General features: G+C 38.8%; 1 protein-coding gene across 4 annotated transcripts in view; it reads left to right on the top strand.

The window, feature by feature from the left end:
• The window catches only part of ADGRA1 (adhesion G protein-coupled receptor A1), a 493,506-nt gene that overhangs the window by 392,141 nt on the left and 74,666 nt on the right, over positions 1 to 26,699 (top strand). For all 4 annotated transcript variants that reach the window (XM_075216183.1, XM_075216182.1, XM_075216184.1 and 1 more), the window contains one exon: positions 9,752 to 9,879. In XM_075216183.1, the coding sequence (XP_075072284.1) occupies positions 9,752 to 9,879 (128 nt within the window). The remainder of the gene's footprint in view (positions 1 to 9,751; positions 9,880 to 26,699) is intronic.

Genomic DNA, 26,699 nt, shown 5'->3' with positions numbered 1-26,699 from the left:
ATGTGTGGCTCCAGTTATCTGTTATGGTGGCAGGGTTACATATGTTTAGCTTTAATAATATGCATAGCCTTTGTTTATTGGCAAATTAATAATTCTTGAAATTCTATCAGGGATGCATATGTCATTTTGCCTATTTATTCCCCATTAAAATATGTATTTGCATATATATTTACCACAGTTAAACCTATCAACTAGAGATGCTTAAAAATTTTTAACTAGGGAATACCATAAAAATTCAACGGGTTTGATGACCCCAAACATGTTCGCGGTTCAATCTGCTATGGATCCAAATTTGAACTTGCAGTTAAAAATTCTTGTGTTTGAGGTTTGCTGTTCTCGTCAGAATTAGTGTTCACTGTTTATTGAAAAAAATGTAACAATCAAATCAATATTTTTAATTATATCATATTTGAAAGCCTCGGTTTTCCTGGAAATACATGTCAAGATGCAATTGTACAAATAAGTAGCAATCTACATGGTAGGTCTCCTGTGACAGCTCAGACTTGTTTTGGTGCTCATCTTGACTGACAGTGACCAGATAAATATGCCAAGATACTCACACGGCCTTTTTACAACATAATCCAGAATATATCTAGAAATACAGAGCATTTTCTCTGGCGAGTTAATAGAACATCATGTGCCATGTCGCTTGCTTGGAGCCGGAGATATATTAGTTAGTATTCCTCTCAGGAAGAATCATATCTTGTTATGAAAGCTGCAGCCTTAGCTCAACAATCCAAACCAGTAGTCCATTTATGAAATGAAGACTTCTGGGTCATTGCTTTGCCTGGTTCTTTTTGGAGAGGCATGGGCAGTCTCCACTCTTCTGAGACTGCAATATTATATAATGATAGACTCCCATTGCCTCTTGACTTTGGGAGCCAAGGAGGCACTTGATACACGGAGAGGAAGATTTGACAAATGTAAAAGTGGTCCTCCTCTATAACAAAACTTTACAGACGAATGCCAAAGCATTCATCATAATCATCATTTATTTATATAGCACCCCCAATTATGCAGCGCAGTACAGAGAATATTTGTCATGGGAGCTTACAGTCTAAACTCCTTAACGCACACACAGACAGAGACACATATACCAGAGTTCATTTTATCAGCGGCCAATTAAGCTACTAGTAGGTTTTTGGAGTGTGGGAGGAAACCCACGCAAACACGGATAAGGCCCTGGTCAGGAATCTAACTCATGACCTCATCACTATGAGGCACAAATGCTAACCACTGAGCCACCATGCTGCCCCCAATAGAATAATGGGAAGAAATCTCAATCTCCAAATCGCAATTGATTGGATGAACCTGAAATATTCTTTGTTAGACTTCTCAAGGACAGCAATGTTTTAATGCTGTAGAGAAAGAACAAACTAGAAGCTAGAAAAGGCTAAAAAAGAACAGGACCGAATAAAATTTTTTATGTTTCTCACCATTATCCTAATACATAATACAGACAGTATTCTCATAAAAGTCATGCATAAAGATCAATGTTTTAGACTATTTTGTACCGGTCATTAGAATTCTGGCACGTCTTCTACGTGTAATAATTTTATATTGGGTAAGTCACAAAAAAAACAAATAATATCATAGCTTGTGAACACCTAGGCTATAGTTTATAAGATATTTCAAAAGACACATCATGGCCAATAATGGATTTTTATGAGTTTATAATACTATTAGATAGACAAACTAGCTTTAAAATGTACCCTAGGCTCTGGTTAAGTATAAGTGGTGCCAAGTGAAATATTTAATTAGCCTTGTCTAAAATATTATTAATTAATATATAATTAAGCTTTGTCTAACTGTGCTGTCTCCCTTGTGACACTGCAGGACTTCTTAATATTGATCTGGCCATCTCCATAAAAAAAATTCTTGTATTTGATAAACTAGATTGCTATATTGGACTATTTGTGATTACGTGAATAGAATACCAGAACTACACTATACCTGTTTGATAGATGGGTCTAAGGTCTATAAAGACATGTGTCACAGACTACTATTGTACAATCTGGCATTGAGATTACAAGGTGTTTTAAAGTAGATATGTCATTACCACATAAATCCACGTTGGCCTATTTAAGAGATAAAAATGAGGTTGTGTCTACTTTGTGTTGACAAGAGAAAAAAAAAACAACAGCGATTAACTACTCTCACCAAAGCTAATAATTTACCATTTCATTAAGTTCTAGAATAGGGAGGCCTGAGGAGACGGCTGAGTGGAGGGCTGCAGCCCAGTACAGACCTGCGAGAAAGCTCAGAAAATAACTTAGGAGAGGTCCCAGTGCGGCCTATGTATGTCTGCAGAGAGACAGCAGAGATTGAGAGTCTGAGAGACAAGAGTCCAGATAGAGGCTGCTAGGTAGGTTAGCTGCACATGTGTTAGTAAGGGCTGAACAAGTGAGTCAGCACTACTTATGGGGGCTAAGTTGATTATTTTTGGTGCGAGTTTACTTTTGTTGCAAATTAAAAGCAATTTTACGTTGAAAAGTTTTTCCTGGCTGGAAAACATTAAATGGTACCCAAAATACACAACACTTACTAGGGCTACTACCAGAGATAATTCCCTGGACTCCGATCACAGTGTGCATAAAATATCTAAGCATTAGGAGAGCTTTCAAGCATCTGAAAGTTGAGATATATGACAAAAGGAAAACTGTAACTAAGCATTTCTGGTGGATGGCTAGCATAATATTCAGGTTATGTAATGGGATATAGCACTCCAAAATGTTATAGTCATGCTGTAATTTGCAAATTAATGATGATGTGTGAGTGACTTGAAGGATATGTCCACCCAAATCTAAATTCTCACCTGCCCTTAATCCCCTTTCCCAGTCTAATTGAAAGCATAGTTCTACCCAAAACTATATTTCCTTTTTTAAGTAGCAAACCCACATAGCCTTTTTCCTTTTAAATGACAAGTTAATCATGCATGTGATAGTCATTTTTCTTAGCTGTCCTACGACAAAGAAATCATTATCATATTATAAAAATTTCTCTGGATGGCAGACAAATATTATGGCTGGCGCAGGGTCCACTTGTCCCATGTGCCCATGTGTGGAGTATGCCCTGCACCCATAGTAGATATGCCACTGACTCTTGTCCATAATACATTGTTACATAGCTCCCAACATTCAGAATCCCCAAAGTGGGACAAAATAAACCGTGCCCAAACTCCGCCAGTTACGACCAAACTCTGCCCACAAATGGTCCTATTTGGTCAAAAACCCACCAGGACGTCCTGTCAAAATAGTTAGGAGGAATAGTTAGAAAGTTAGGAGTTATGTTGTTAATGAAGTTAATTTTTCCGACTTTACAATAGTTTGTTCCTGCACATTCATCTCTTGGACATACTGCTGGTTTTTCCTCAAACACCACAAAATTCTATCAGACATAACAGATATAATCAAACTTTTTCTTAGAAACATAGTCCACTCCATGCAGACCCAGTACACACTTTTACTTTGACTACAACTCTTTTTAGACTTAAGTTCCTGTTAAATTTTTAATGTCTCTTTCTTTGAAGCACCATTATTCAACTCAACATGTTGTACAAGATCATACTACATCATAGTAACATAAACTTGAAATTGCTTTCAGGTATTACCATTGTCTTACACACAGGTCCCGTTCCTTATTTTGTAACTCTCCACAGTATTAAAGTAATTTTATCGTTTTCAAATAAGCATTGCCCAATCAATTGTATGTGTATCCAAAGCACATGGTGGTTTATTTTTAGCAGATGTAAATAGTCAACAATTCAATACATTATTATATTATGATAAAGTACAGCACAGCCAATACCAAAAGATAAATACATACATACCGCTGCAATCGCTGCGCTTCCATGGGTCCCAATGGAACAGTATATCTTTTAGATAACTGTGGTCAGAGTAGACTGGCTAGCAGCTGCAGCTGTGATCATATATATTCATTCAGTGTTACAGAGAACAATGCAAATTGACGTAGCTTGCTTCCATAGGTCCAGACAAAGGGTATCTCCAGGGCAAACAGTTCATAGGCTGATTCAATCTAAGGAATCCAAAGGAGTGGGTCGTCTCTCCAGGGGGTCTGCTCCTTTCATAGCCAGCATCATACAAAAGGTATATTCCCTAATATCAATAACTAAAGTATGCAATGTGCGATCACTTCGCCGACTGTAACCGGACAGCTACTGATGAATAGGGCTTCAATATGATATCAGGCATGACACCTTTCCTATAACCTAAACCTTTAATAACACTGAAGTGTACATATAATCATATTATATAAACTAATAATAAACCAAATGCTATCTGCTCATAAATTACAGTGTAACGGAACCAATATGAATATGAATTATATAAATAACTAAATGTTGTAATGCGAGAGTGTGCGTATTTTACCGTGCGAACGCACCACGCCACGTGTTACGTAGCGTATGAGTCGCATTCACATGGCTAAACAATATTAAACCAATATACTTTCGATCATCCAATTATACGACTTCAACAGTCCACCCTTTGATAGTATAATAAACTATCGCCTTAAAGATGTTTTCAGAATTTCACTTTAATCAGTTTAAAAATGTTCCCTTTGTTGCTTTCATATTTTCAATTATAGTATTACCAGTTTTGGCAATCACTTTGTTTTGTTTGTCTACTATAAGTAAGCACACTCCTGCTATTCCATCTGCAAGCCAGATTCAGTACCTTGAACTTGAGCAGACCCTTTGCATTCTCAACCATAGTGTGACAGGTTTAGACTCAAAAGTAGCAGCAGTTTTGTTAGTGACAAGTGTTTAGGTGCAAAACACGGGTCTCCACCACTGAATTCAGACTTGTGAACATAGATTGGGTTTAATTAATAGCAATTGTACAGCAAAACAATGCTGGATTCAAGAAAACAACAAAACCTACCCCCTATTTCAGGAACTACCTCACTTCCTACCTCCCCTCTATCCAGTGGGCAGCTCTATACAGTGGGATCCTTGTATTGGTAAGGTTCCCTCTACCTCTACTGATTCCCCTATTGAGTTGTCTCCTCAGATCTTCTATGAGCCATCTCCTCAGCTCCTCTTTGAGCCGCATCCTCAGCTTCTCTCTGAGCGTCCTCCTCAGCTCTTCTATAAGCCTCCTCCTCAGGTCTTCCCTGAACTGCCTCCTCTGCTCCTCACTGAACTCCCTACTCAGCTCCTCACTGAGCCACCTCCTCCACTCCTCTCTTAGTGTCTCCTCAGCTACTCTCTGAGCCGTCTCCTCAGCTCCTCTCTGAGCCGTCTCCTCAGCTACTCTCTGAGCCGTCTCCTCAGCTCCTCTCTGAGAGATCTCCTTATCTCCTCTCTGAGCCTTCTCCTCAGCTCCTCACTGAGCCACCTCCTCCACTCCTCTCTTAGCGTCTCCTCAGCTACCCTCTGAGCCGTCTCCTCAGCTACCCTCTGAGCCGTCTCCTCAGCTACTCTCTGAGCCGTCTCCTCAGCTACTCTCTGAGCCGTCTCCTCAGCTCCTCTCTGAGAGATCTCCTTAGCTCCTCTCTGAGCCTTCTCCTCAGCACCTCAGTGAGCTGTCTGAGCTCCTTGGTTGCAGATGGGTGAGTCTGAGTGGGTACCGGTTTGAACTAGGGCTCTGTGAACATTGCAGTGCTTTCATTGGCTGCTCGTTGGTTCTAGCATTATGAACATTCTAATGCTCTGCTTACAAATGGATGAGAAAAATGAAAACATTTCTCAGAACTCAGTGAAACACACCTGCTTAATTGTTACATCTGATAGTTCCTATACAATGAATTAGGTGTATTGATGTCAATCTATGAATGAAATATACTTTAATGTGGCGGATCAGAATGATATGACTGACTTGCTTGGGTTTAAAAGTAACCACTAAATGATGATGATTATTATCCTATTAAGAAATTGCATATATTAAGCTGCGAAGAAACAATGCTGGTTAGTCAACTCTGGAAGCTTGCGGTTACTCCTGTCTGCCAGTTGGTAACTAGAGTCCTGGAAGCACATTATATGAACTCAGTGCTGCCTGCAGTATATAGAATGGAAATGTATCTGTGTCGATTCTGCTACCTAGACAATTGTGTTCCTACTCATTAGAAAAAGTGATCTTACTAAACTGAGATTATTATTTTGTTCCCCGCCATATATGGAACAGTGAAATTTATTCACAGCCTGGCAGACACACTAATGACTGATACATCCAATTATTGGTTTATCTTCGCTTGTCAACTCTTAGAGCCGACCGACTATTAGTATTATTTAAAATACATTGTCTTGTGTCCATCTGTTTGCCATTCACTCTTTCCGGGGGAAATTGTTACAAGCTGAAAGGGACATTAGGTTACAGAATTCACTTATTAAATGGATATACCCAGATTTTGATCATTTTCCTCCAGTGGACAATATCTGACAAGTTCTCTTTTGTGCTATCACCATCCAGTTGCAGCTTCTGTAGACTGTTTCAGAATGTCTTAGTTATGTCCCATGTGCAGTTTAAAAAGTTACATCCTAAGTATATATTGTAAAGTATTGGGCACATCCTCGTTTTTTTATTCCTTATGCCATTTTAATTATTACTTTAATGAACAAATTGCTTTTCTTTTTCTGATACTATTAATGTTATATATGTTCATTATTATGGGCGGACACATTCAGCACTCCTTGATTAGTGCAAATGTTGTACCTAAATGCTACTATTTAGAATAGTTTACTGCAGGCTTAAGAAACATATATTTTGAATTAATTCAGAAAAAAAATAAACTAACCTTTTATTTCTATAGAATATTGGATATCCCTCCTTGAAATCTGTTTTGAGTGAAAGTATCGTGTACTGATCGCTAACTATGAATAGACCTCATGTATTTTAACAGCATTGTTTCTATAACAATGTCAGCTCTATATTGTAGCTGTACGAGGAAGTTTTAATAAATCTGTTATCTGTAATTAGTTTTAGTGCTGCAGTTTTCATTACACCAATACTCACTTATTAATTTGTAAATAACACAAGTGTTTTCCTAGTAATGAATGCACTGGCTGGTCTCTCCTGTGGATACCATTCTATTTATTAATGTTGGCACAGCATTCTACTAAGTGGGTAAATCTGCAAACAAATTTTTATTACCCCTATTAAGATGCACTTCAATGAACTTCATACAGACATGGACAATTAACATCATCGCTCAATTAGAGAGAAAACTGGTGTGAATATGTTGTATACAGAACTGGCATGCTGTAAGTGAGAAATTACGATACACAGTAAGATATATTAAACACATAACCACTGAAACACAGCTTTCACTGAATACTTATCAGTTATACATTCTATAAAATGACAAGTTTATATTTTTCACATTGTAAGTAAGTATGGTTTTCACTGGGCATCTCCTCAGCCTTCCTGGTGACACCACAGTATTGGCACCCTGAACCAAATCTATATAATATTGTAATGTTGAAAGGGCAAAATATCTACGGGCACAATGGTATGTCAAGGAAAACCACCCTTCCCCCCCAACACTACACTCAATGACAACACACACTTACATCCAGACACACCTCCATATATATGCACATTCTGCTGAAGCTAAGCATTGGTTGAACCTACTGCAGTTTACACCACCTGTCCTTCACTCTGGGCCAGCAGAACACGGTAAGACCGGTAAGCATGGCATTAGGTTGCCATGCCTGTCTAGGCACCCATGAGCCCACTTGTGCCCAAGTTTTTGTTGGCACAGGCTATGTTCCCCCTTAGATTCTGAGTACCCTCTCTGAACAGAGCAGAAATTGGAACATGCATGGGGTTATTGGAGAACGATGCCTGCCCCGTGAGACACCAAAGGGGAACCCAGTGCATTCGTATCTCCGGGCACGGAGGCGATGAATATTCCAGCACCGGCTCTACCTTCAACGAAGCACTGTCTGCACACTGTCCTTCTCATGTTCATACTCTACTCCTTGCCTGTCCAGACACTGTGAAGGGAGATAACAGAATATAAGGCACTGAGGGGCTAGCAGAACCTTTTCTCCATCTCATTTACCTACGCCTCCTCACCATACAGTGAGTTTGTGCCAGGAATATAATACGGTACTCGGTAAGGCTCATTTACAAATGTGTAAAAAGTGTATATGTTTTTGGGACATATGTGTCTACTTTTGCACAAGTTCACCTGTTTTTATGGCCAACATGGTCGCATTTTTGGGGGACTTTTAAACCCTGTGATAGGAGAAGTTGGGTGAATCAGGGGCATACGTTGCTGAATGTAGATTAAGCCATAGACGTTTACATTTTGCCAGACAAGATTATTGAAATGAAAAACTTAAACTTAACAGAGGGGTGGTCCTCAAGAGCCTGAAGCAATGTTTTGCTCTTTCCACCAAGTGCGTTTTTAGGTTGATCCACAAAGTTAGGTGCAGATTGATTTTCTGAAAGCACATCCACGTACTCAGAAGTCAGTATGCACACTGAAATGCACTTTTAGACATCTTGACACTGGCCTAAGAGACATTTCCTAGGATCATGCCTAATCTCAAGCAGTTCTGACAAGCACTTGAAATGTATGTTTGTACATGTAAAGAGGTTAAGAGTAGTTCTTTTTATAGACAGTAAAAAGATGTTTAAGCTTAGCATGGTCCTCCAATATTCCTCATTTTCAGTGGCTAAAAGGGGCTTGGCCTCGTGAAAAGGGTGTGGTTTTGCAGTAAACCGGTGTGTCATGAGTGGTTTAGTTGAATGCTGTTGGTAACTAGTTTGTCCTGATTTTCATATCAGCAATGTTGGGAGCCAATGATGTGACCAGCGACACAGTCGCATCACCAGGGCTCATTTTTGACTTAGTATAATTACCTGCCCTGTACGGAATTCATTGAGGGGATGTATCCACTACAATTATTTTGGTGATTTCAATCTTCAGTAATCACGGTGTGAATGTAGCTGATCGCACAGCTCATCTGTACCACCTGTAATTTTGTTCCATGTGCTGGATGGCCCAAAATACTGCAAACAACATCCAGGACTTTCCACTGCATGAAGGATGTTAGTGGGTGCAGAAAGAGCGGTTCCCATAGTGATTGATGATCTCTATGATCACTTCCATTGCATAACAGAATGCAGAAACATGGGACTGGGTGGTAGTCACAGAAAGATTTGTAGTAAATACATTCACTTACTAATGAGAAGAGTTTGTTTTCAATTAATGAATTTGAAGATACGTTAGAAGATGAGACTTCATAATAACTACTTTTCTTGTTCTGTATGTCTGGTGTCATTCTCAAAGTTTAGATAAATGTTGGCTTTTGGATAAGATGTATCTATGTTCCAGTGCATTTTGCTGTGTTCCTTTCAAATTACGTTCCACTAACAGTAAAATAAGTGCCTTGGAAGGCCAATACCCATGTGTATCTAGCCAATATTTTTATAGTTATATACTGTATATATATATATAGCTGAGTGTAACTTTAACTTTTCTATGCTGTTTAAGCTTTAATTTACTGAAGAAGGCACTTCAAAACCAAGTACTTCAATTCTGATCTAGAGATCTGTGTTTTAACCATGTCCAGTGTTTATTCTATATTGAGCACATCAGTGCCTCCATCTACAGAGGCGCACTTACCCAAAAGTGTCACTTGGAAATCGTATGCAACTAATGGGTTTGTGTATATGACAAATAATGGTGGAAAAAGCTGGATCTAGCAGCTTGACAGGAGGTTTTAATGTGTGATTTGTGTAGATGAGACTGAAAGTATAATGTTGTTTACCTCTCTTGTTAGGATTTGAAGACCGTGCTGTCTCTCCCTCAGTACCCAGGGGAGTTCCTGCACCCTGTGGTTTATGCATGCACTGCCGTTATGTTGTTGTGTCTGTTCGCTTCTATTGTCACCTACATTGTGCATCACAGGTAGGAAGCCTATTTTTATACATTACCTTCATATGTGTAATTATGCTATTTTCTTAAATTGCTTGTTAAATTGCAGAGTTTATAATATGCTGAAGACAATACTAAACCGGTGCGCTATGACGACTGTAGCGTTGGAGTCAGAATATTTCTCTAAGCACAATAATGTTCTTCGTTTCCTATTTTTGGGGTGTGTATGATGGATGCTGACAATTTAAAAGCATCCTGAATATTTTAACAGTAAACAATATTTCGTTCTATCTCCGTGGATGTCCTGTGCCCTCCTACTGACAAAATAAAACTTACAGAGCCTAAATGTAACATTTCAGTCTCACGAGTTCTCTGTACTCATTTTTGAGAGTTGCATCACTGGTCTTAATTTGTCAATGGAATTGTAATGAGAAACATTTGGGTTTTGTAGCATTTATGAATGCTCAGAGGTACGCACAAGACAAATCTAAATGGTGTTACACAGAATATTCTGGTCTTGAGTCATCACAGTAAACTGATGTGCACCTGTCATCAATGCCCAATGGAGACAGCATAGGAAACTATGGGCCTGATTCATTAAGGATCTTAACTTAACTTAAGAAACTTCTTATTTAAGTCTCCTGGACAAAACCATGTTACAATGCAAGGGGTGCAAATTAGTATTCTGTTTTGCACATAAGTTAAATACTGACTGTTTTTTCATGTAGCACACAAATATCAACTTTAAATTTCAGTGTACAAATAAGCTATCAAGTATTTGTGTGCTACATGAAAAAACAGCCAGTATTTAGCTTATGTGCAAAACAGAATACTAATTTGCACTCCTTGCATTGTAACATGGTTTTGTCCAGGAGACTTAAATAAGAAGTTTCTTAAGTTAAGATCCTTAATGAATCAGGCCCTATGACATCATCATGTGCATTCTTATCATAATGATATTGGTCCTGCTTACAAAGTGGTCGTCTCCAGTATGTGACATATAAAGTTTAATTACGCCAATTCCTGGCAAAATGCTTGAGCATATCCCATCATAGTATATAACACTGTAACAAAGTATTGTGGACAGAAAAAAACAACACATATTTTCCACTATAACAAAGCTGGTAGTCTTCTGCCTAGGGGCAACCCCAGTAAAGTCACATATACACATTATACACCTACAGAGACCTCTTAGGTAACATGATAAGCCATTATGTTCACACTATAATGGGGTACATAAGATGAGTACATTGTTGCATTTAGGATTATATTACAATGTAAGTTATAACTGCTTGTCATCTCTTAAAGTGTTACATACCAAATAATGGCAAATCATCGATAGAACAATACATCAGTTATTGAAACATTACTACGGTACTCTAATGATTGGAGGAACTATGTATCCAAAAATTAAATATGGTTATTTGTACATATTCATATATAAATAAATTCTCTAATATATAAAGTATTTCTAAATAGTATTTGTACAATGAAAAAAATGATTTATCCTGCTCTGTTAGTAAATAAGCTATTTAAGCAATGTACTTGCAATAAAACAAGACTTTTTTGGTAAACTGGATACATGAAGAAAATTTAAATGAAACTACTCACAACTACTGACTGAGGGGTGGTGGACTCAGAGAAACAAACACTGATGGCGTGACCTAGGGAAGGCAGCTTTTGTAAGAGAAGGTCAACAGTGTCAAATTCCTGAATAATGATGGAAAGATACTAGTGGAGAGAGAGATTACAGATGTTAGGCTGGGAACAGACTGCAGAAAAATTTATAATATGCTATATTGTTAAGGGTTTTAAGACAGCAATGCCACAATCCGGCACCCGTATAATGTATACAGGTGGCGGATCTCCCCATTGCCGCCTTAAAACCGGCTATCTCACTCCTGCTCTTGTAAGTGACGAGATTCCCAGTTGCCGCCTTTTCTCAAGTCGCAATGTATGGCTGCCGAATATCAGAAGTGGTCGGTCTAACTAATGTCTAACTAATGTCGGCGTTATTGTAGTCACAAAACTGCCCACCACCAAGCAATTCCAAAGGAGCGGTAGATCACAGTGAATTTAAGGAAGTTATGAGAGGTACAAGACTTCACCAAATTTTTGCGGATGAGTTTTTGAAAGCAACGTATTTCTTTTGTGCGTCACATCTGAGAACAGAGTTAACACTGAGTTAAGTGACCATCTGGAACTACTTGAGTAAGTGCCGTTGTTAAGGTGTGTTTAAGGTGTGGTACTGCCAGATCAGGACAGGACAATGTAGAAATTGGTGAGAGAAGTTACATAGTGGTGGACAGTTGCTGAAGACTAACAGATTTCGGAGGGTATGAGGAGGCTTAGTTAAGTTAGAGCGCGTTAGAGAATTCAGAATCCGAACAAAGTCTGTTTATCATTTAGCATGATTATCATTTCCAGGGTACTGCTTGGCTCTTAGCACACTTCATCAATGGGATAGCACACTATAGGTCTGTATTATCCACTATGAAAACAATGCATAGGCTTACAATGGTAAAAGAACATGAAATTCCATGGTAAATCAGTTGTTTACTTTGCTAATCCTGTTCCTTTTTCATAGTGGATAACACAGTCCTATAGTGTGCTATTCAACAACTCCATTGCTAGGGTGACCCACAGTTGTGATGGACCCAGTCCAACTGCCCTTCTTTTTTATTCAAACGTCCTTAAGTATAATAAAAGGGTTTTATTTTGTGTCTTAAGTGTGCATAATTCTATTTATTTTTTAGAAATGATATGTTTTTGTGAGATAAAATAGTTGTATAAAGATACTATATAGCAAGTTTATAGAGTGTTTGGGGCATACGCTTGTATTCTTACCTATTAGCTTAAATCTTAAAAGAAAAAAAAAAAACCCAAGCGCAGGGCCTTGGTAATTATTCCAATACCACAGTGGAATGGCTGAGAAGGAAAGGCTGTGATTTCCATCACTAGCTGCATCGTTGCTTAGCAATCTCTGGGGCTCTTAACTTCTCACCCTTCACTGCAGTAGTTTCAGTATCTGCTCAGTTACTCATTATTTGTCATCCAGTATTCATTTTACTTGATCATTCATGGCTGATGGTTAAATATGTATTTAAGGGAAAGGAGATTATATGACTGAAGACAAATGTGGAGGTAAAGGTAGTTTCAGACAGTGAAGTGATTGTAGAGGTGGGGTTTTGAGCAATACCTGAAGGTATTAAGTGATGTAGAAGGAATGTTAGGGGTCAGACATCTCAGGAATGAAGGGTTGATTTAGCAAATATTCTAAAAAGGAAAGGTGGAGGTGTTGCCCATAGCAACCAATCAGATTCTAGCTATCGTGTTCTAGAATGAGAAAACACCTCCACTTTTCTTTTTTAGAAGGTCTGATAAATCTACCCTTATGTGTTGTAGAGAGTATGTTAGGAAATAGGGACTGACTTGGCTGAAGGTCAGAGAGGCATATGCCCCACCGGGCCGGTCCCATAGTGGGCTACCTTGGGCTGGGTCACTGGGTTACTTGCATTTATTCCTTTAAAATGTTTCTAATAGGCTGCTGTGCTGAGTCCTGCCACCGGGGTTAAAATTTGCCAGCCAGACCCTATTGGGAATAAAAAAACAGTGTTATGTAAGCTAAAGTATAGGCCTGTTTTGAGCTTGACAAACATACTGTGATTTCACATTACATGCTGGGCAATCACATACTCCCCAGGATTATTAATCCATTTAGGAATCTAATATGACATTGGATAGGGGATACCGTGAACATTTCTAGTGCTGCAGATCCGCTCATGACGAGCCTCTGCGGTGATGTCTGGCTTGAAATCTCCACCCATTTGTGCGCGTATCTCATATAGGTGTGAAAAAAAACGAGCGGGATTCTTCTACCGTAATAAACAGAAGTTTGTGCAGAAGCACATTGCACGAGGCTCCAGCACTTGCGGTTAATTGAAGTCTACCCATATAGCATTGTTTCAGCATACCTCCCAACATATGGGTAGGCGGCCACGGGACAGGAGTGTGGCTACTGGATGATGGGGGTGTAACTACACACCGGGGGTTTGCCTGGCACTTTTGAAGTGCTGCCCGTTCTTTTGTCACCTTCAAAACTTTAATTGCTGTGCGCATTGCACCTGTTCCCCTGTGCTCTGCCACATCCTGTTGCTGAAGCTCAGAGACTGGCACCACACTAAGCAGAGCTTGTATTTAGCTTCACAATGCTAAAGGTGTACCTCCAGTTGAATCCTGATTGGTTGGAGGTCAGCATGAATTATGCCTTTATCATTATGAGTTATCATTTGCTGGTGACCAGAATACAGCCTGATGAACGATGACAGCTTTCACTGGTAGATCATACAAGAAAGTATACCCTTTGGGGACGATTAAATTCTGCCGGGAATAACGTGGCTTTAGCAGTTTTACCGTTATTACGGTAAAACTGGGCATAATTACCCTTAATACGGTCATTTCAACGCTGGATTTTTAGTTGCGGCTCCATGAGCTGCGAGATCAAATCCAGGTTAAAATTACCGTATTAACGGTAATACTGTTAAAGCCGCGTTATTCGCGGCAGAATTCAATAGGTCCCTTTAAATAGAGGCCATTGTATATTGAATAGCAAAATTAACAGCAGTATTGCCAGTGAAACGGAAATTGAATTAATGAAGATGTTTGTGTGATATTTTCAATATTTTCATCATCAATTGAGAAACAATAAAAACATTACTTGCTACATCAGTTTGCTTCATTATAGGCACACCCTTGGGTCTAACCCGGTGCTAGTCATTACTCCGATGGCTACAAAGCCGACAAGAATTCTACAGACACGAAAATGCCGATCAGTATAATCGCGACATGTACAAAATACACCCTTTATTTTTTATCAGAATAACAACAGTACATACAACTAAACACACAAACATTTAGGCATATTGTAAATTATAGAACAATATTAGTTAAGTCTGTTATGTAAAAATAGATAAAATGTCATAATAATTTTTATCTGAAGTGTCTTTAGTCATTAACATTGGTCTTCTTAATAACATATATTTCGTTAATTAGAATATAATATTTATAATAATCAGTAAACAACAAGCCTTATCGCTAAATTTATTTTAAAATAAGTATTTAGATCTATAATGTACTAATAGTAATATTATAGTGGCTGAGCATCTGCCTAGGGCATAGTATCTAAGAGAAATCTACCTCCCGCAATTCTCCCATAACATAAGGAGAAATTCTCCATCTGTACCAAATCTTTTCATCTTTAGTAGTTAGACTACGACTAGTATACATAAACCATTAGTGTCCTACAGTATCATTAACAAGATCTATCCATTCTTTTAGAATAAGTTTAATCATTTTAATTCTCTGGATAATGTAAAAAACAGTTATTAAAAAACGTCAAATACAAAGCGGTTAGGGTTAGGGTTCTACATTATCCAGCTTGCGGGTCCCGGCATTCTCCTCTTAATGCCGGCAATGTCATTGTCACCGTTTTAAGAGATGACAATCACTCTGCTGGCATTTTATGCTGTTGGGGTTTATAGCACACATGTCAGAGATTTTGGCTGTCAGTTTATAAGTAAGTGTGTGTTTAGTAAATGTCACAATTATACTGATCGACATTATTATGTCTGTATAACTCTTGTCGGCTTTCTTGTCTTCGGAATCACGTACCACACCCGTCTAACCAGTAGGTAAATTGTCTCCCACAAATTAATATACCTATTGATGGAAGGGAGATTGATTTATTAATTGTCGGGGCAGAAATGAATGTAACAATTCTTGCGAAGTAAAATTATTGTGCAGATATGCAGTGTCTGAGTGTATCTATCTAACTAATATCTCATTAGTGTGTATGCTTATACACTGAGCGATAGTCATTCCAAAGTACCGATCGTCGTTTCATTTGATTGTTCAGTAGAACTATAACTCTCGTTCCATTGTCGTTCCAATCCTGCAGTGTGTATTCCCTCACGGTTAGGATCTCCATAGAGTTTAGAGTCATGGGGGTATATTTACTAAACGGCGGGTTTGAAAAAGTGGAGATGTTGCCTATGGCAACCAATCAGATTCTAGCTGTCATTTATTTAGTACATTCTACAAAATGAAAGCTAGAATCTGATTGGTTGCTATAGGCAACATCTCCACTTTTTCAAACCCGCAGCTTAGTAAATATACCCCATGATCTTTGATAGACTAAGAGTAGAGATTTGAGAGTAAATCTTTTAAAACGTGTATAGTGTGTACGCATGAATCGGCATGTTGATCGGGACCTTTTTTCTTTCTTTCAGTCGTTAGTACAATCATTGTAGATAACACATTGGTCGGAAAATTCTGTAGTATGTATCCAGCCTAACACCCCATGGGGCCCTTAGCAACATACTGATTTTGGCCCCCACTCATTTGTCTGAAAAAGGAAAACATAACAATGGGTTAATCTACACCCCTCAATACCTACTGGGACCAAGGTAACCTAATGGATGATCGTGCTACGGAACGAATGAGTCATAATCTCCAAATTCAAGAGTGGCAAATCCACTGCAGGGTAGGGTATGAATTTTAGCAGAGCCTTGAAATCAACTTTTCGCATATATATTATATTATATTCTACATATATATCTTTACTGCAGATGGAGAATGTAAAACTTCCCACCATCCAGCTTTCAAATACAAATGTCTTGCAAAAGTCTTCTTTAACCCAAGATTGTTTACTAAGCAAATACCTACATAATGTTCCACGTCAGCATAAACAGATTTAAGAATCCCAGCTATTAAAGAGGCACTCAGCGTTATTATCACATAAAATACATAAAGCTACTACACTACTTTGCAGTAAAATGCTGCCATTAAATGCATAATAATTATTTGATTTTTTAAAGGTCTTTGCTGGGGAAAGCTGAATTTATTTGTTATATTGCTGTGTTCTATTGAACGTTCAGAAGAAATAGTTATAAAATGTATTCCTAGGCTCATTATAGCAATCTGAAGTTCAATACAATAAAAAATAAACCCTGTTCTTGTTTCAAAATATTGTTTAAAAGTGTTGGCTTGTTTGCCAAGACGCTTTTATGTCTGCCTCTTACACGTCTCCCCCATGCTTGCTGAAAAGGTGGCATGTTGAAGATCATTTATTCTATTGAGAACTTAAATTGTGCAAGCAGGATAAAGGCTACATAAATGTCTGTGTGAGAGGACAACATATTTTCCTTTACGTGTCAATGAACCCTTTTTTTCTGATTTTAAAATATATTTTTTCTTTAATATTTTTCATTTATTTTTAACATTTGTTTTTTCCCACAAACTGGAACTGAAAGCCCCACGCTAGGGCTTTTCAATATAAGATATTAAACCACAATGTCAATACTATTGAGCTTTAAGCACGGTACAGACTGACCTTGAAACTTGAGCTATTTACAGCTTTCAGGACAAACACTCAGAACTGACTTGAGAGAAGACTAGCTGTAGACATGACTGGATCATACCATTCCTGGGGGTATATTTACTAGCCTGTGGGTTTGAAAAAGTGGAGATGTTGCCTATAGCAACCAATCAGATTCTAGCTTTCATTTATTTAGTGCATTCTACAAAATGACAGCTAGAATCTGATTGGTTGCTATAGGCAACATCACCACTTTTTCAAACCCGCAGTTTAGTAAATGAATTTAGCATCCTAGACCTTAGTGGCCTTTACACATAGCTAGGTAAAGGTCACTAACTTAGCTAAGGCCACTATTTGAACATCACTTTACTGACCATTCTCTATCTTTGGCAATATCTTTTTGGGAATCATTTACAAAAGAGCATGTGGCACAGACCATCTATATATTCGCAATTGCACATATTTTTATTTAACTTAAATTTTAATTTAGCAATCACGGAATACAAACATGAGATAAAAACAAACTGAAGTAATACAAGATTCAATCTCCTCTGAAATTTCCTCTGAAACTCCTCTAACTTCAAAGCAAACCCTACTCCTTTGTGGTCAACAATTCGGGACAGTTGGAGCTATGCACCCTGTGATACACAACAACAAACTACAAAATCCTTGTACCTTAGAGATTGCTAAAAAATCAGCAACTATCACTGGGTGCCTTCTCCACACCAACCTAATAAAACAAATACAGCTTAATGCAATTAGGACATTCACCTAAGTGTGCATCATCTGCCCCTCATCAGTAAAGACCATACTTGCAGAGTTTCCACCCTCAAAATACTGTGTCTCTGGATTATTCCCCATTTTATACACCCCCATCATCAAATACATTTATGTCTATTAACATCCCTACCCCTACAGATGTATATGGAATAGCTGGGAGAATCAGATTTTGCTCCTATGCAGACCACCACACTGTGTGTAAACAACCACATACCAGGCTCTCTTCTCAAGGAGACCAAATCTCCTCATCACCATGATTAAGTGACCATAGTTTCCTCTTGGAACAAGCCAGACCAGCAGGCAGTAACTCATCAGGGGTCACACTAACCTGGTACTGCTTCCCATCAACTCCCCAATCAAACCCCTAATGGTATCCTGACCAATCATCTACTATGGGAATATGAGATAACCTTGCAGGGTGGAGTTCCACTTGTAGGGATTTTGGATTGCTTTAAAAATAAGCCTGCAAGGATTTCAGTGTGTTCCAGTTCAGGAAGAGCATGGTGTTGATGTTTCAGCTTCTACTAGCTCTGTCAGAGGATTACTATATTGATACAAGACATGCTTAAACCTCTGCTTCCGCGACCGTCACTTTATCTGGAGAAGTTCGTGGATCTGGTGAGCCTACTGGAGTAAGGGGTCTGGGATTCAGATCCCTACCATTCTGAGAGAACGAGGACGGACTATATATACAAAGGGTGGCGATCCAAAACTAACGAAAGTTTTTGGGAAAAGACACAGAAATTACGTTTCGCCTCGCTTTGAGATCCGAGTTTAGCAGGATAAATTGGTCAAGTGCCAGGATCAACAAGAATCTGGAGCACAATAGTTTGGCCGGAGATCGCTACAGGCTGACTGGAGCACTGTTAAGAGCTTGACTGGATAGTCCCCTATAGCTTGACAGGGGATTTATAAACAGAGCAGAACCACAGAGTACTCGTGTATATTAGTGCTCACACAAGTAACTGCCTCAGTGCCACATTTTTAGTTGCAGCTTGGTCTGGGACTTAATCAGCTTGGCCCAGCCAAGTTACTGTAACAAATCTAATAGTGTGTTACCGTATATGGACTTTGGGATGCTGTGGGGGTTTTGGCGAATTGTTGATTGCTCTGGCTATTGATAATTTATGTTTGGTACATATTTTTGCAATTGTTTTACAGTTTATATCTTATTCTGTAATAAATATACTATTGTATCTTTCTATACTCCTTGCCTAAGTGATCCATAATCCTTTAGATACCGGGATTACTCTGTGAGTTTAGGCTCTAACATCCCAATATACAAGTACAATTCTGTCTATGAAAGGTCCCTTAAGAAGCCTATCTCTTAGGATTAACTATGAGCTTTTTCCTTTTCTTATTAATCAGGTGAGATCAATTACCTGAGGAATTCCTGCCAAGTCAAGCTCAAGGGAGTCCTGGATTGTATAATGAGGGGTTCCATAACAGCACTGTGTAACACAACACATACAGAGTAAACCTTCATCAACACCCTGTGGATTTTGATTCCCCAATAAAGACTATGCAGTTTTGTTGGCCCAAAATATCTGTTTTTGTTTCACGTGGCTTTGTTGATCTCTATACTAATAATTTCCATGTTTTAAATGAATATGTCTGATTAATGTTTCTATGAGTAGTGTAAAGAAAGGTCACCCCATCTGGTACTTATGGACCGATTTACTAAACAGAGGATTCCCCTTCTAGGGGTTCTCTTTATCTATCAAAGGGTCAGCTATAACAGTGATATCAGCGGTGGTACACCCTGCTGGAGAAGAGGTTTGCCGGGTCTCTGGGAGAAGCTTACCCATGCAAACCATAGAGAAGCCTATTTAAAAAGGAGAAATTCAATGAAAAGATGCTTTATTATTTAAATAAAGCATTTTGTCACATGGGAATTATTGTAAAGAATATATACAGTGCCGGATTAAGGGAATGGAGGCCCCTGGGCTAAGGGGGCCTCCATTTCCCCGTGAGGGCCCCCCCCATGATCCGAGCTGCCACCCGCCCCCCCCCCCCCCGATCTGAACTGCCCCTCCCCCCCGGCATTACCTCTTTCTCCGCCACAATGTACGCTCTTTACTGAGGAGATCTCGATGAGAGTGAGACTCACGAGATCTCCTCAGTAAGGAGACTACAGCTCGCCGGGGAAGAACCGATCAATACTGCTGCTGAGCACTTTCAAGGGCCCCCTGGATGCCATAGGCCCCTGGGCTGTAGCCCAGTTAGCGCTATGGTTAATCCGGTCCTGAATATATATGAATCAGCTAGCTGATCATGCATATCACGCATGCGCATAACGTTGGAGACTGGCCCGGCGAAGTAAAGTCTTATTGTTCCCTGTCAGTATTGCCGGGCAGCAGAGTATCCCTCAGCACCTGTTTTTAATAAAAAGGCTTGTTAGAGGGAGAGGCCTGCACAACAAAATATTCCCTGTAATTCAAGTTTTGAATTATACTAATTTAATTCTAATTGTAAACTAAAAATCCTAACAAATCTATTCTATATTAGCCAAAACTGGGAGCCAACGAACCCTATCATTTGTTCGGACTGTCGGCACTGGTGTGTTGTGGTTTGCTGCCTGCAGAGATGATAGGAGATCCGGGTCAATTGTTTTCTCTGAATAATTCTTTTGACCTGAATGGAATCTTGTTGATTTACTGCATTTCCAGTGTTGGTCTTGTGTCCACTCTATCGAGCCTATATATCATTTATTTTCTGATTCTGGTGAAAAGTAAAAAAAAAATATCGCTGCTTATCGCATCGATAGTTAATATATTTTTGCTGGCATTCATCAAAGTTAACTTGCTGAGACATCTCCGGCGATAAGTGGCTCTACTGCGCCACGCAAGCGACCGATTTCAGCTGCAAAGATAACTTTCGCGTGGCGAAAGTTATCTCCTCTTTTCTCTGCCCTGTAATAGGATAAAGTGCGCAAAGCGGAAAGGCCACACATTCTCAGTTCAAACTATCTCCCCCGTAAATATTTTGGGGCTTTGTAGGGGATATGGAATATAGAAGTGGTGTGGAGAAATAAAAAAGAAGGAAAAATATAAAAAGTAAAATATAAAAAAAATATATATATAAACACTGCTTATTCCATGGATTGTATTTAATGTGAATGGTATGGACAGGTGTGTGGCTGGAGCAGAATTTTTGATTACACAATGTTTCATCCTCACCAAACAAAAACAAAACAAACAAAAAACCCAAAAATATAAATATATATATAAAACACGATAAATTGATATAAAATGGCTAGATCAAGTACAAAATGTAACATTTATATTACGATTTCTGTAGTCACTATCTTATTTTCAAGCGGCAAGCAATATGCGATTTAACCGGGTGGTAAGTCCGGGGAACAAATCTAAAATAAAGAAAAAGCAGGGCGCCTCATAGTGTAATAATATAGACCAAATATTACCTATATCTAATAATAATTGTGCGCACCAGACAGTTTCTCCTTAAAAGGCGTACAGAATAATTTTGGTCCTCACCTCATTATCGAGGTCATCCAGGATCCCAAAGATATATGTCAAAAGAAATATGGAAAACCAGCAATAGTGTATTACTTTTTATAATTGTAAATGGCCTGACCCCATGCACCCAGTGATGGACCACAAACATCAAACAATAGTGCTTAGGCGTACCAGACAAAATATTGAGCTTATCTGCTTGATTTCCTTAGTGGCACTTGAGCCAGTTGGCAATCATTTTACATTAGCTAGGAGCTGTGTCTGCATGTCCTATCCAGTTGAAAGCACCTGGACAGGACATATATATATATACTTTATTAATGACCATTTTGAAGAGAAAATCCAGCAAAAGATAAGCTGCCCCTCCACTGATTCTCCTCCGGCAGAGCGGAGAGCTACAATGTGTAGACAGATTGCATTAACCAAAGAAGACAAGCGGCAAACAATGTTAACAACATTGATAATCATGCTATCTCCGTAGTTAACCCATTGAAAATAAAATAAGCGGCTCAAAAACGCTTATCACTAGTTTATATACAGGGTCTTGTAGGAGACTCCTTTTATGTATACGCCAATGGTCTTCTTCCGACCAGTCTCATCCAATAACCATTGTCTTCTATCTCTTCTTCGTGATTTCTCCCATATTTCCCTGGTAGTTAGGGTGAAATGCACATTACCATACTTGCTCTTCTCTTGAAAATAAATATACAGCTGCAGAAATCCCTTGATTGAGCTTTCCGCTTAATATCATGACCCTATTAATTATGTATTGAATTTCCAGAGTCTCTCTGATTAATAATGGAGAAACGGTTAAGTCTGAAACCATGTTGGCCACAATAAGAGTTCATTATTAGCTGAGAGGAAGAACTGGTGGCAGCTTGAAGCTGTCAGCTTGCACTAAAACAACTCCGCAGCGCACTGTAGAATTGCGTAATAGAGAAGACCAATAGACACGGACGTGCCTAAGAGTAATTCCTGAAATATCATGTGTAGCACAGACCATTTACAAAATAAATAAATAAGATTGGCAAATGATGTTTTTGGTTGAATGCAAATGAAAAGAAATTATATCTCTAGGCATGATAATGAACACAATCTGTCCTGAAAAGCAAATCTTAAAAGTAGCTAGTTCGTCCATTAAAGTGTGATTTGCAGTTTGATTAACTGCTTGTTTTTTTTCTGCACTGATTTAAAATCAGACAGCCTGACTTGTAACATTTGACTACATTAGAATATGCATGTAGTCTGATTGCCCCTAAAATAAAAAACTAAATCATCTTGATTTTTAACTTTAATTTTTTTTTTGCAGGAGACCATGCAGTGATAGCATAAACAAACTATGCTTAATTTAGAGAGAGTATAATTTTACGCCATGAAAAAGAATATAGAAACTGGTAGAATGTTACATGTAGATGGAATTAATTTTAGCGGATATTATTTAATGCAAATGGCTAGAGGGCTAAGCGGCAACAAGCAGGCCACAGAGGTTGTGTTAGGGTTAGAGGTGGATCGATGACATGTCTCTTACATCCAGTCCTTTGATGCTCAGAATGAGCCCCAAACAACTGGACATTTTTTTCAAATTTGACATTTCACATATTGTTACAGGCCCACATAGCTTACACATGCAATCGTTGGGGGTCAGTGAAGGACATAAATGGAGCAGACCGAAAAAAAAATGTTCCCAGCCACAAGCTAAAATGCTAATGGACATAGGGTCATTGGATCCAATGAGTTCCATTCCACTACCTGGTATATGCTTTAGCTAGCTTTCGTTTGCAGATCCTAGCATTTTTTATGCAGACTAAAGCAGAAAAGTTGACCCTTGGAGGAACCATTTAAAAATCTCATTACAATATATGTATTATGTACAATAATGTTACATAAAGCCCCCAATTTAAAATCCCTAAATCCTTAGCTAAATACATATGACAGAACTGGAGGAAAGTGTTTCAGCTATGCGAAATAGAAAATAATAATAATCATTACAGCCATCCTGCACATCACTTGAATGTTTAAATTAAATGAGATATCTAGAAATTGCTAGCATCAGATGATGATATGATTCCACCCGCTATGTGGAGGAGAATTTAAGCTCTAGATATCTTTGTACACACACTAGAACACAGCCACTTGACTAATACCTATCTCCTTACACACTCACATTATAATACCATCATCATCATTTATTTATTTATAGGGCGCCGCAGATTCTGCAGTGCCAGTCAATCATCTTACATATATGACATACATGAATATAACGAACAGACGCATGAATAAAACTTAGCATAATAACCATACTTGCCATCTTTTGCTTTCTTCCCTCCGGAGGTCAGCTGGCTAGTATGGTAGGGGGAGTGGTGACGCCAGCGCATCACCGTGGCCCAGCCCTCTTTCACTATTCACAGAGTGGCAGGGATGGGGCTTAAAGACGCCAATCATGTCATTTAGCCCCATGTCCGTCCGGGCTCCAGAAGATTGCCTGCTTTTCCCGAGAGTACGGTTGGACCCCCCAAAATTCGTGAGTCTCTCGGACGTTCCAGGAGAGTAGGCAGGTATGATAATAACACATATATAGATAGTCATGAGCTAGAAATTAAAACTAACACAGATACTCAAATCAATTCCATGCGAGTGAATGAACTAACAGCAGAAGACTCAACCAAAGACGTAACATCAGGTTAATACGAGGTAGATAGACATGAGACATAGGGTAGAGAGAACTTTGCCTGTGAAGGTTTATATTCTACAGATACAACTCCTGCATAATGAACCTAACCTCCTATGCGCTTCATAAAACCTATCACAAACACCAGTCAAAACCCCATACATACTCCCCATGTTCACTCCCAATACTTCTAAGCAGTCATCTGAGCTACACAGTCACACACATCCAGTAAATAATTAACAGTATTTAAATACCTCCCAACATGTTAAAACCCAGCCACCAGCCCACACTCGCATCACGACAGTTCTGTGGGTTGGAAGGAATAAAGCCTTATAAGGACCTCCTAGTCAGCGCCTGTGTTAAATAAACATTTTGTGTGGGAATCTGCTTATTTTCTTTTTATGACTCTCATTATTTTTGATTGGTCAAAAGGGCTACAAGTACAAATAACAGTGCAAAGAAACAATAACACAGAAAGCATTAAATGTCAAAGATAAAATGTTACAGTGTAATCCTCTCCAAGAAGGCGGGGTGTAAAAGTAATATCAGTAATGAACCAAAGAGTAAAAATTTATGACCAAATTTGACCCTAGTCTCTGCCTCTCTGTGTGTCTCTCTGTCTGTGTGTGAGTGTGTGTGTGTGTGTGTCTATATTAGGGAATTTAGACTGTAAGCTCCAATGGGGCAGGGATTGATATGAATGAGTTCTCTACAGCGCTGCGGAATTAGTGGCGCTATATAAATAAATGATGATGATGAAAATGTATTCGTAAAATGGGTGGAGACAAGGTAGGAGGGAGAGTGGAGGTACAGGACAAACAGGGGGACGAGAGGAACCTCATAGCAGCACAGAATAGCATACCTAACACGGTGTCACTAGAAGCTGAATGTACCAGAGACATGGCGTCACAGAGTTAAAAGGGAACCCTTGAGACTGGACATCCACTCACACCGCGCATGGGCCAATAAGTCCCACTCCCTACTCCAGGCACGCCAGGTGGCTTGTGGCCATTGAACCCTGTATAGGGTTCATGAATACCCTTAGTTTCTTACATGTCCTGCAAGTACTACAAGTAACAGGATTATTTTTCCTTCTTGGCTAAACTGTTATTAGAGATGAGTTAGCGACCTTTTGTTTTGCATTGGTCTTGGAAAAATCAGGCTGGTGTTTTAGTTTTTCCAAACATTGTAAAATCAATGAAAAATGTTCAAAAACCTCATAAAACCATTTACACTCATTTATAGTCTATTTTATATGAACCGCCTCACAATTATCGAAATTGGGCTTCATTTACAGCCCAAACATAGGTGTAAATCCACAGCCGCAAAATTGCCGTATTATGTCTGTATTATCAACTGTATATATTTTTAAGATACAATCAAAATATAGTGTGAGTATGTCACTCTGAGCGTATCTTGATGTGGCCAGGGTCATCATCTTCAACTTGATGATTACTACTTTATTAAAAATTCAACAATAAAATAATAATAATTGAAAAAACTCTCCACCCTAAAAAATACACTTTGTTTTCGCCCTCAATGTCTATTAAGTGTATTAATTTGCTCATCTAAGAGCAAGTTCTCATTGTTGTTTTAATTTTTACTCCAATTGGACTACTTCAAGATTACCTCTGGATTTACTAGAGTAATAAAGAGGTAAACAAGGGATTTGAAGAATATTTATTTTAGTTAAAATACTAAAACAATCAGTATATGTGGGGTTTTTCCTACTTTTGTGGAAATAATTGTTCCAGTGGACCATGGCTTCCAAGTAATGCTGGTGCTGTAGTCCTGCAAACTCCAGCATACCCAAGCAACCAATGGCTGGGATTTGTAGTTCAATAACAGTACTAAATAATTCTAATGTGAGGTAGGTTTTCACCATGGACCCCTAAAAGGAGATTTGGTCTACTGCTATCACCACACAGGCCGCGGTCCTCTGTATAGTGTGGCAAGAGCCCGCTACTGCAGAAGCACACGCGTACAACTTCTTCCTTTTTATGGTTCTTTATTGTCAGGATGGTAATAATGTTTTGACACCGTATACTTGCACAGCAATTATGGAGACCCTCAACGCTTAATATACATAGTCCAGCTCTCTGTCCAGATCAGCCAGCTAGCCCAGCGTTGATCTCCCTGAACAATGAAACAAGCAGGGTTTTATACCTGACACTCCTCCCACAGGCCTAGCTTGATGGACAGGTGACACACCCACCTTCTCTTTAAAAGGAAACGCCCATCACTGGCTCTGTTTAGACTATAAGACCCACCCTGTCTGTTTGCTGAGAGGAAGCAGCTTTTAAATCATGTAAGTTAACCAATTTTAAACTACACATATGTTTTTACCTGGTTTAATCTCCACCTAGGTACATAACTGTGCCAATGTTTTACTCTACTTCCCTGCTTTCTCTGCATGTTGCCAGCTAAATTCCTCCTTTTGTTACAATAGATACTAGAAATGAATGGCAGATAAGTGTAACCAAGAGCGGATATAAGATGCACTGGATTGGTGACGATGCCAGAAATACACTGGGTTAGTGATGATAACACAAAT

This window comes from Mixophyes fleayi, chromosome 6, assembly GCF_038048845.1.
Source record: "Mixophyes fleayi isolate aMixFle1 chromosome 6, aMixFle1.hap1, whole genome shotgun sequence".
NCBI lineage: Eukaryota > Metazoa > Chordata > Amphibia > Anura > Limnodynastidae > Mixophyes > Mixophyes fleayi.
The sequence above is the reverse complement of the archived record's forward strand: the minus strand, read 5'-3'. Positions and strand labels throughout refer to the sequence as shown.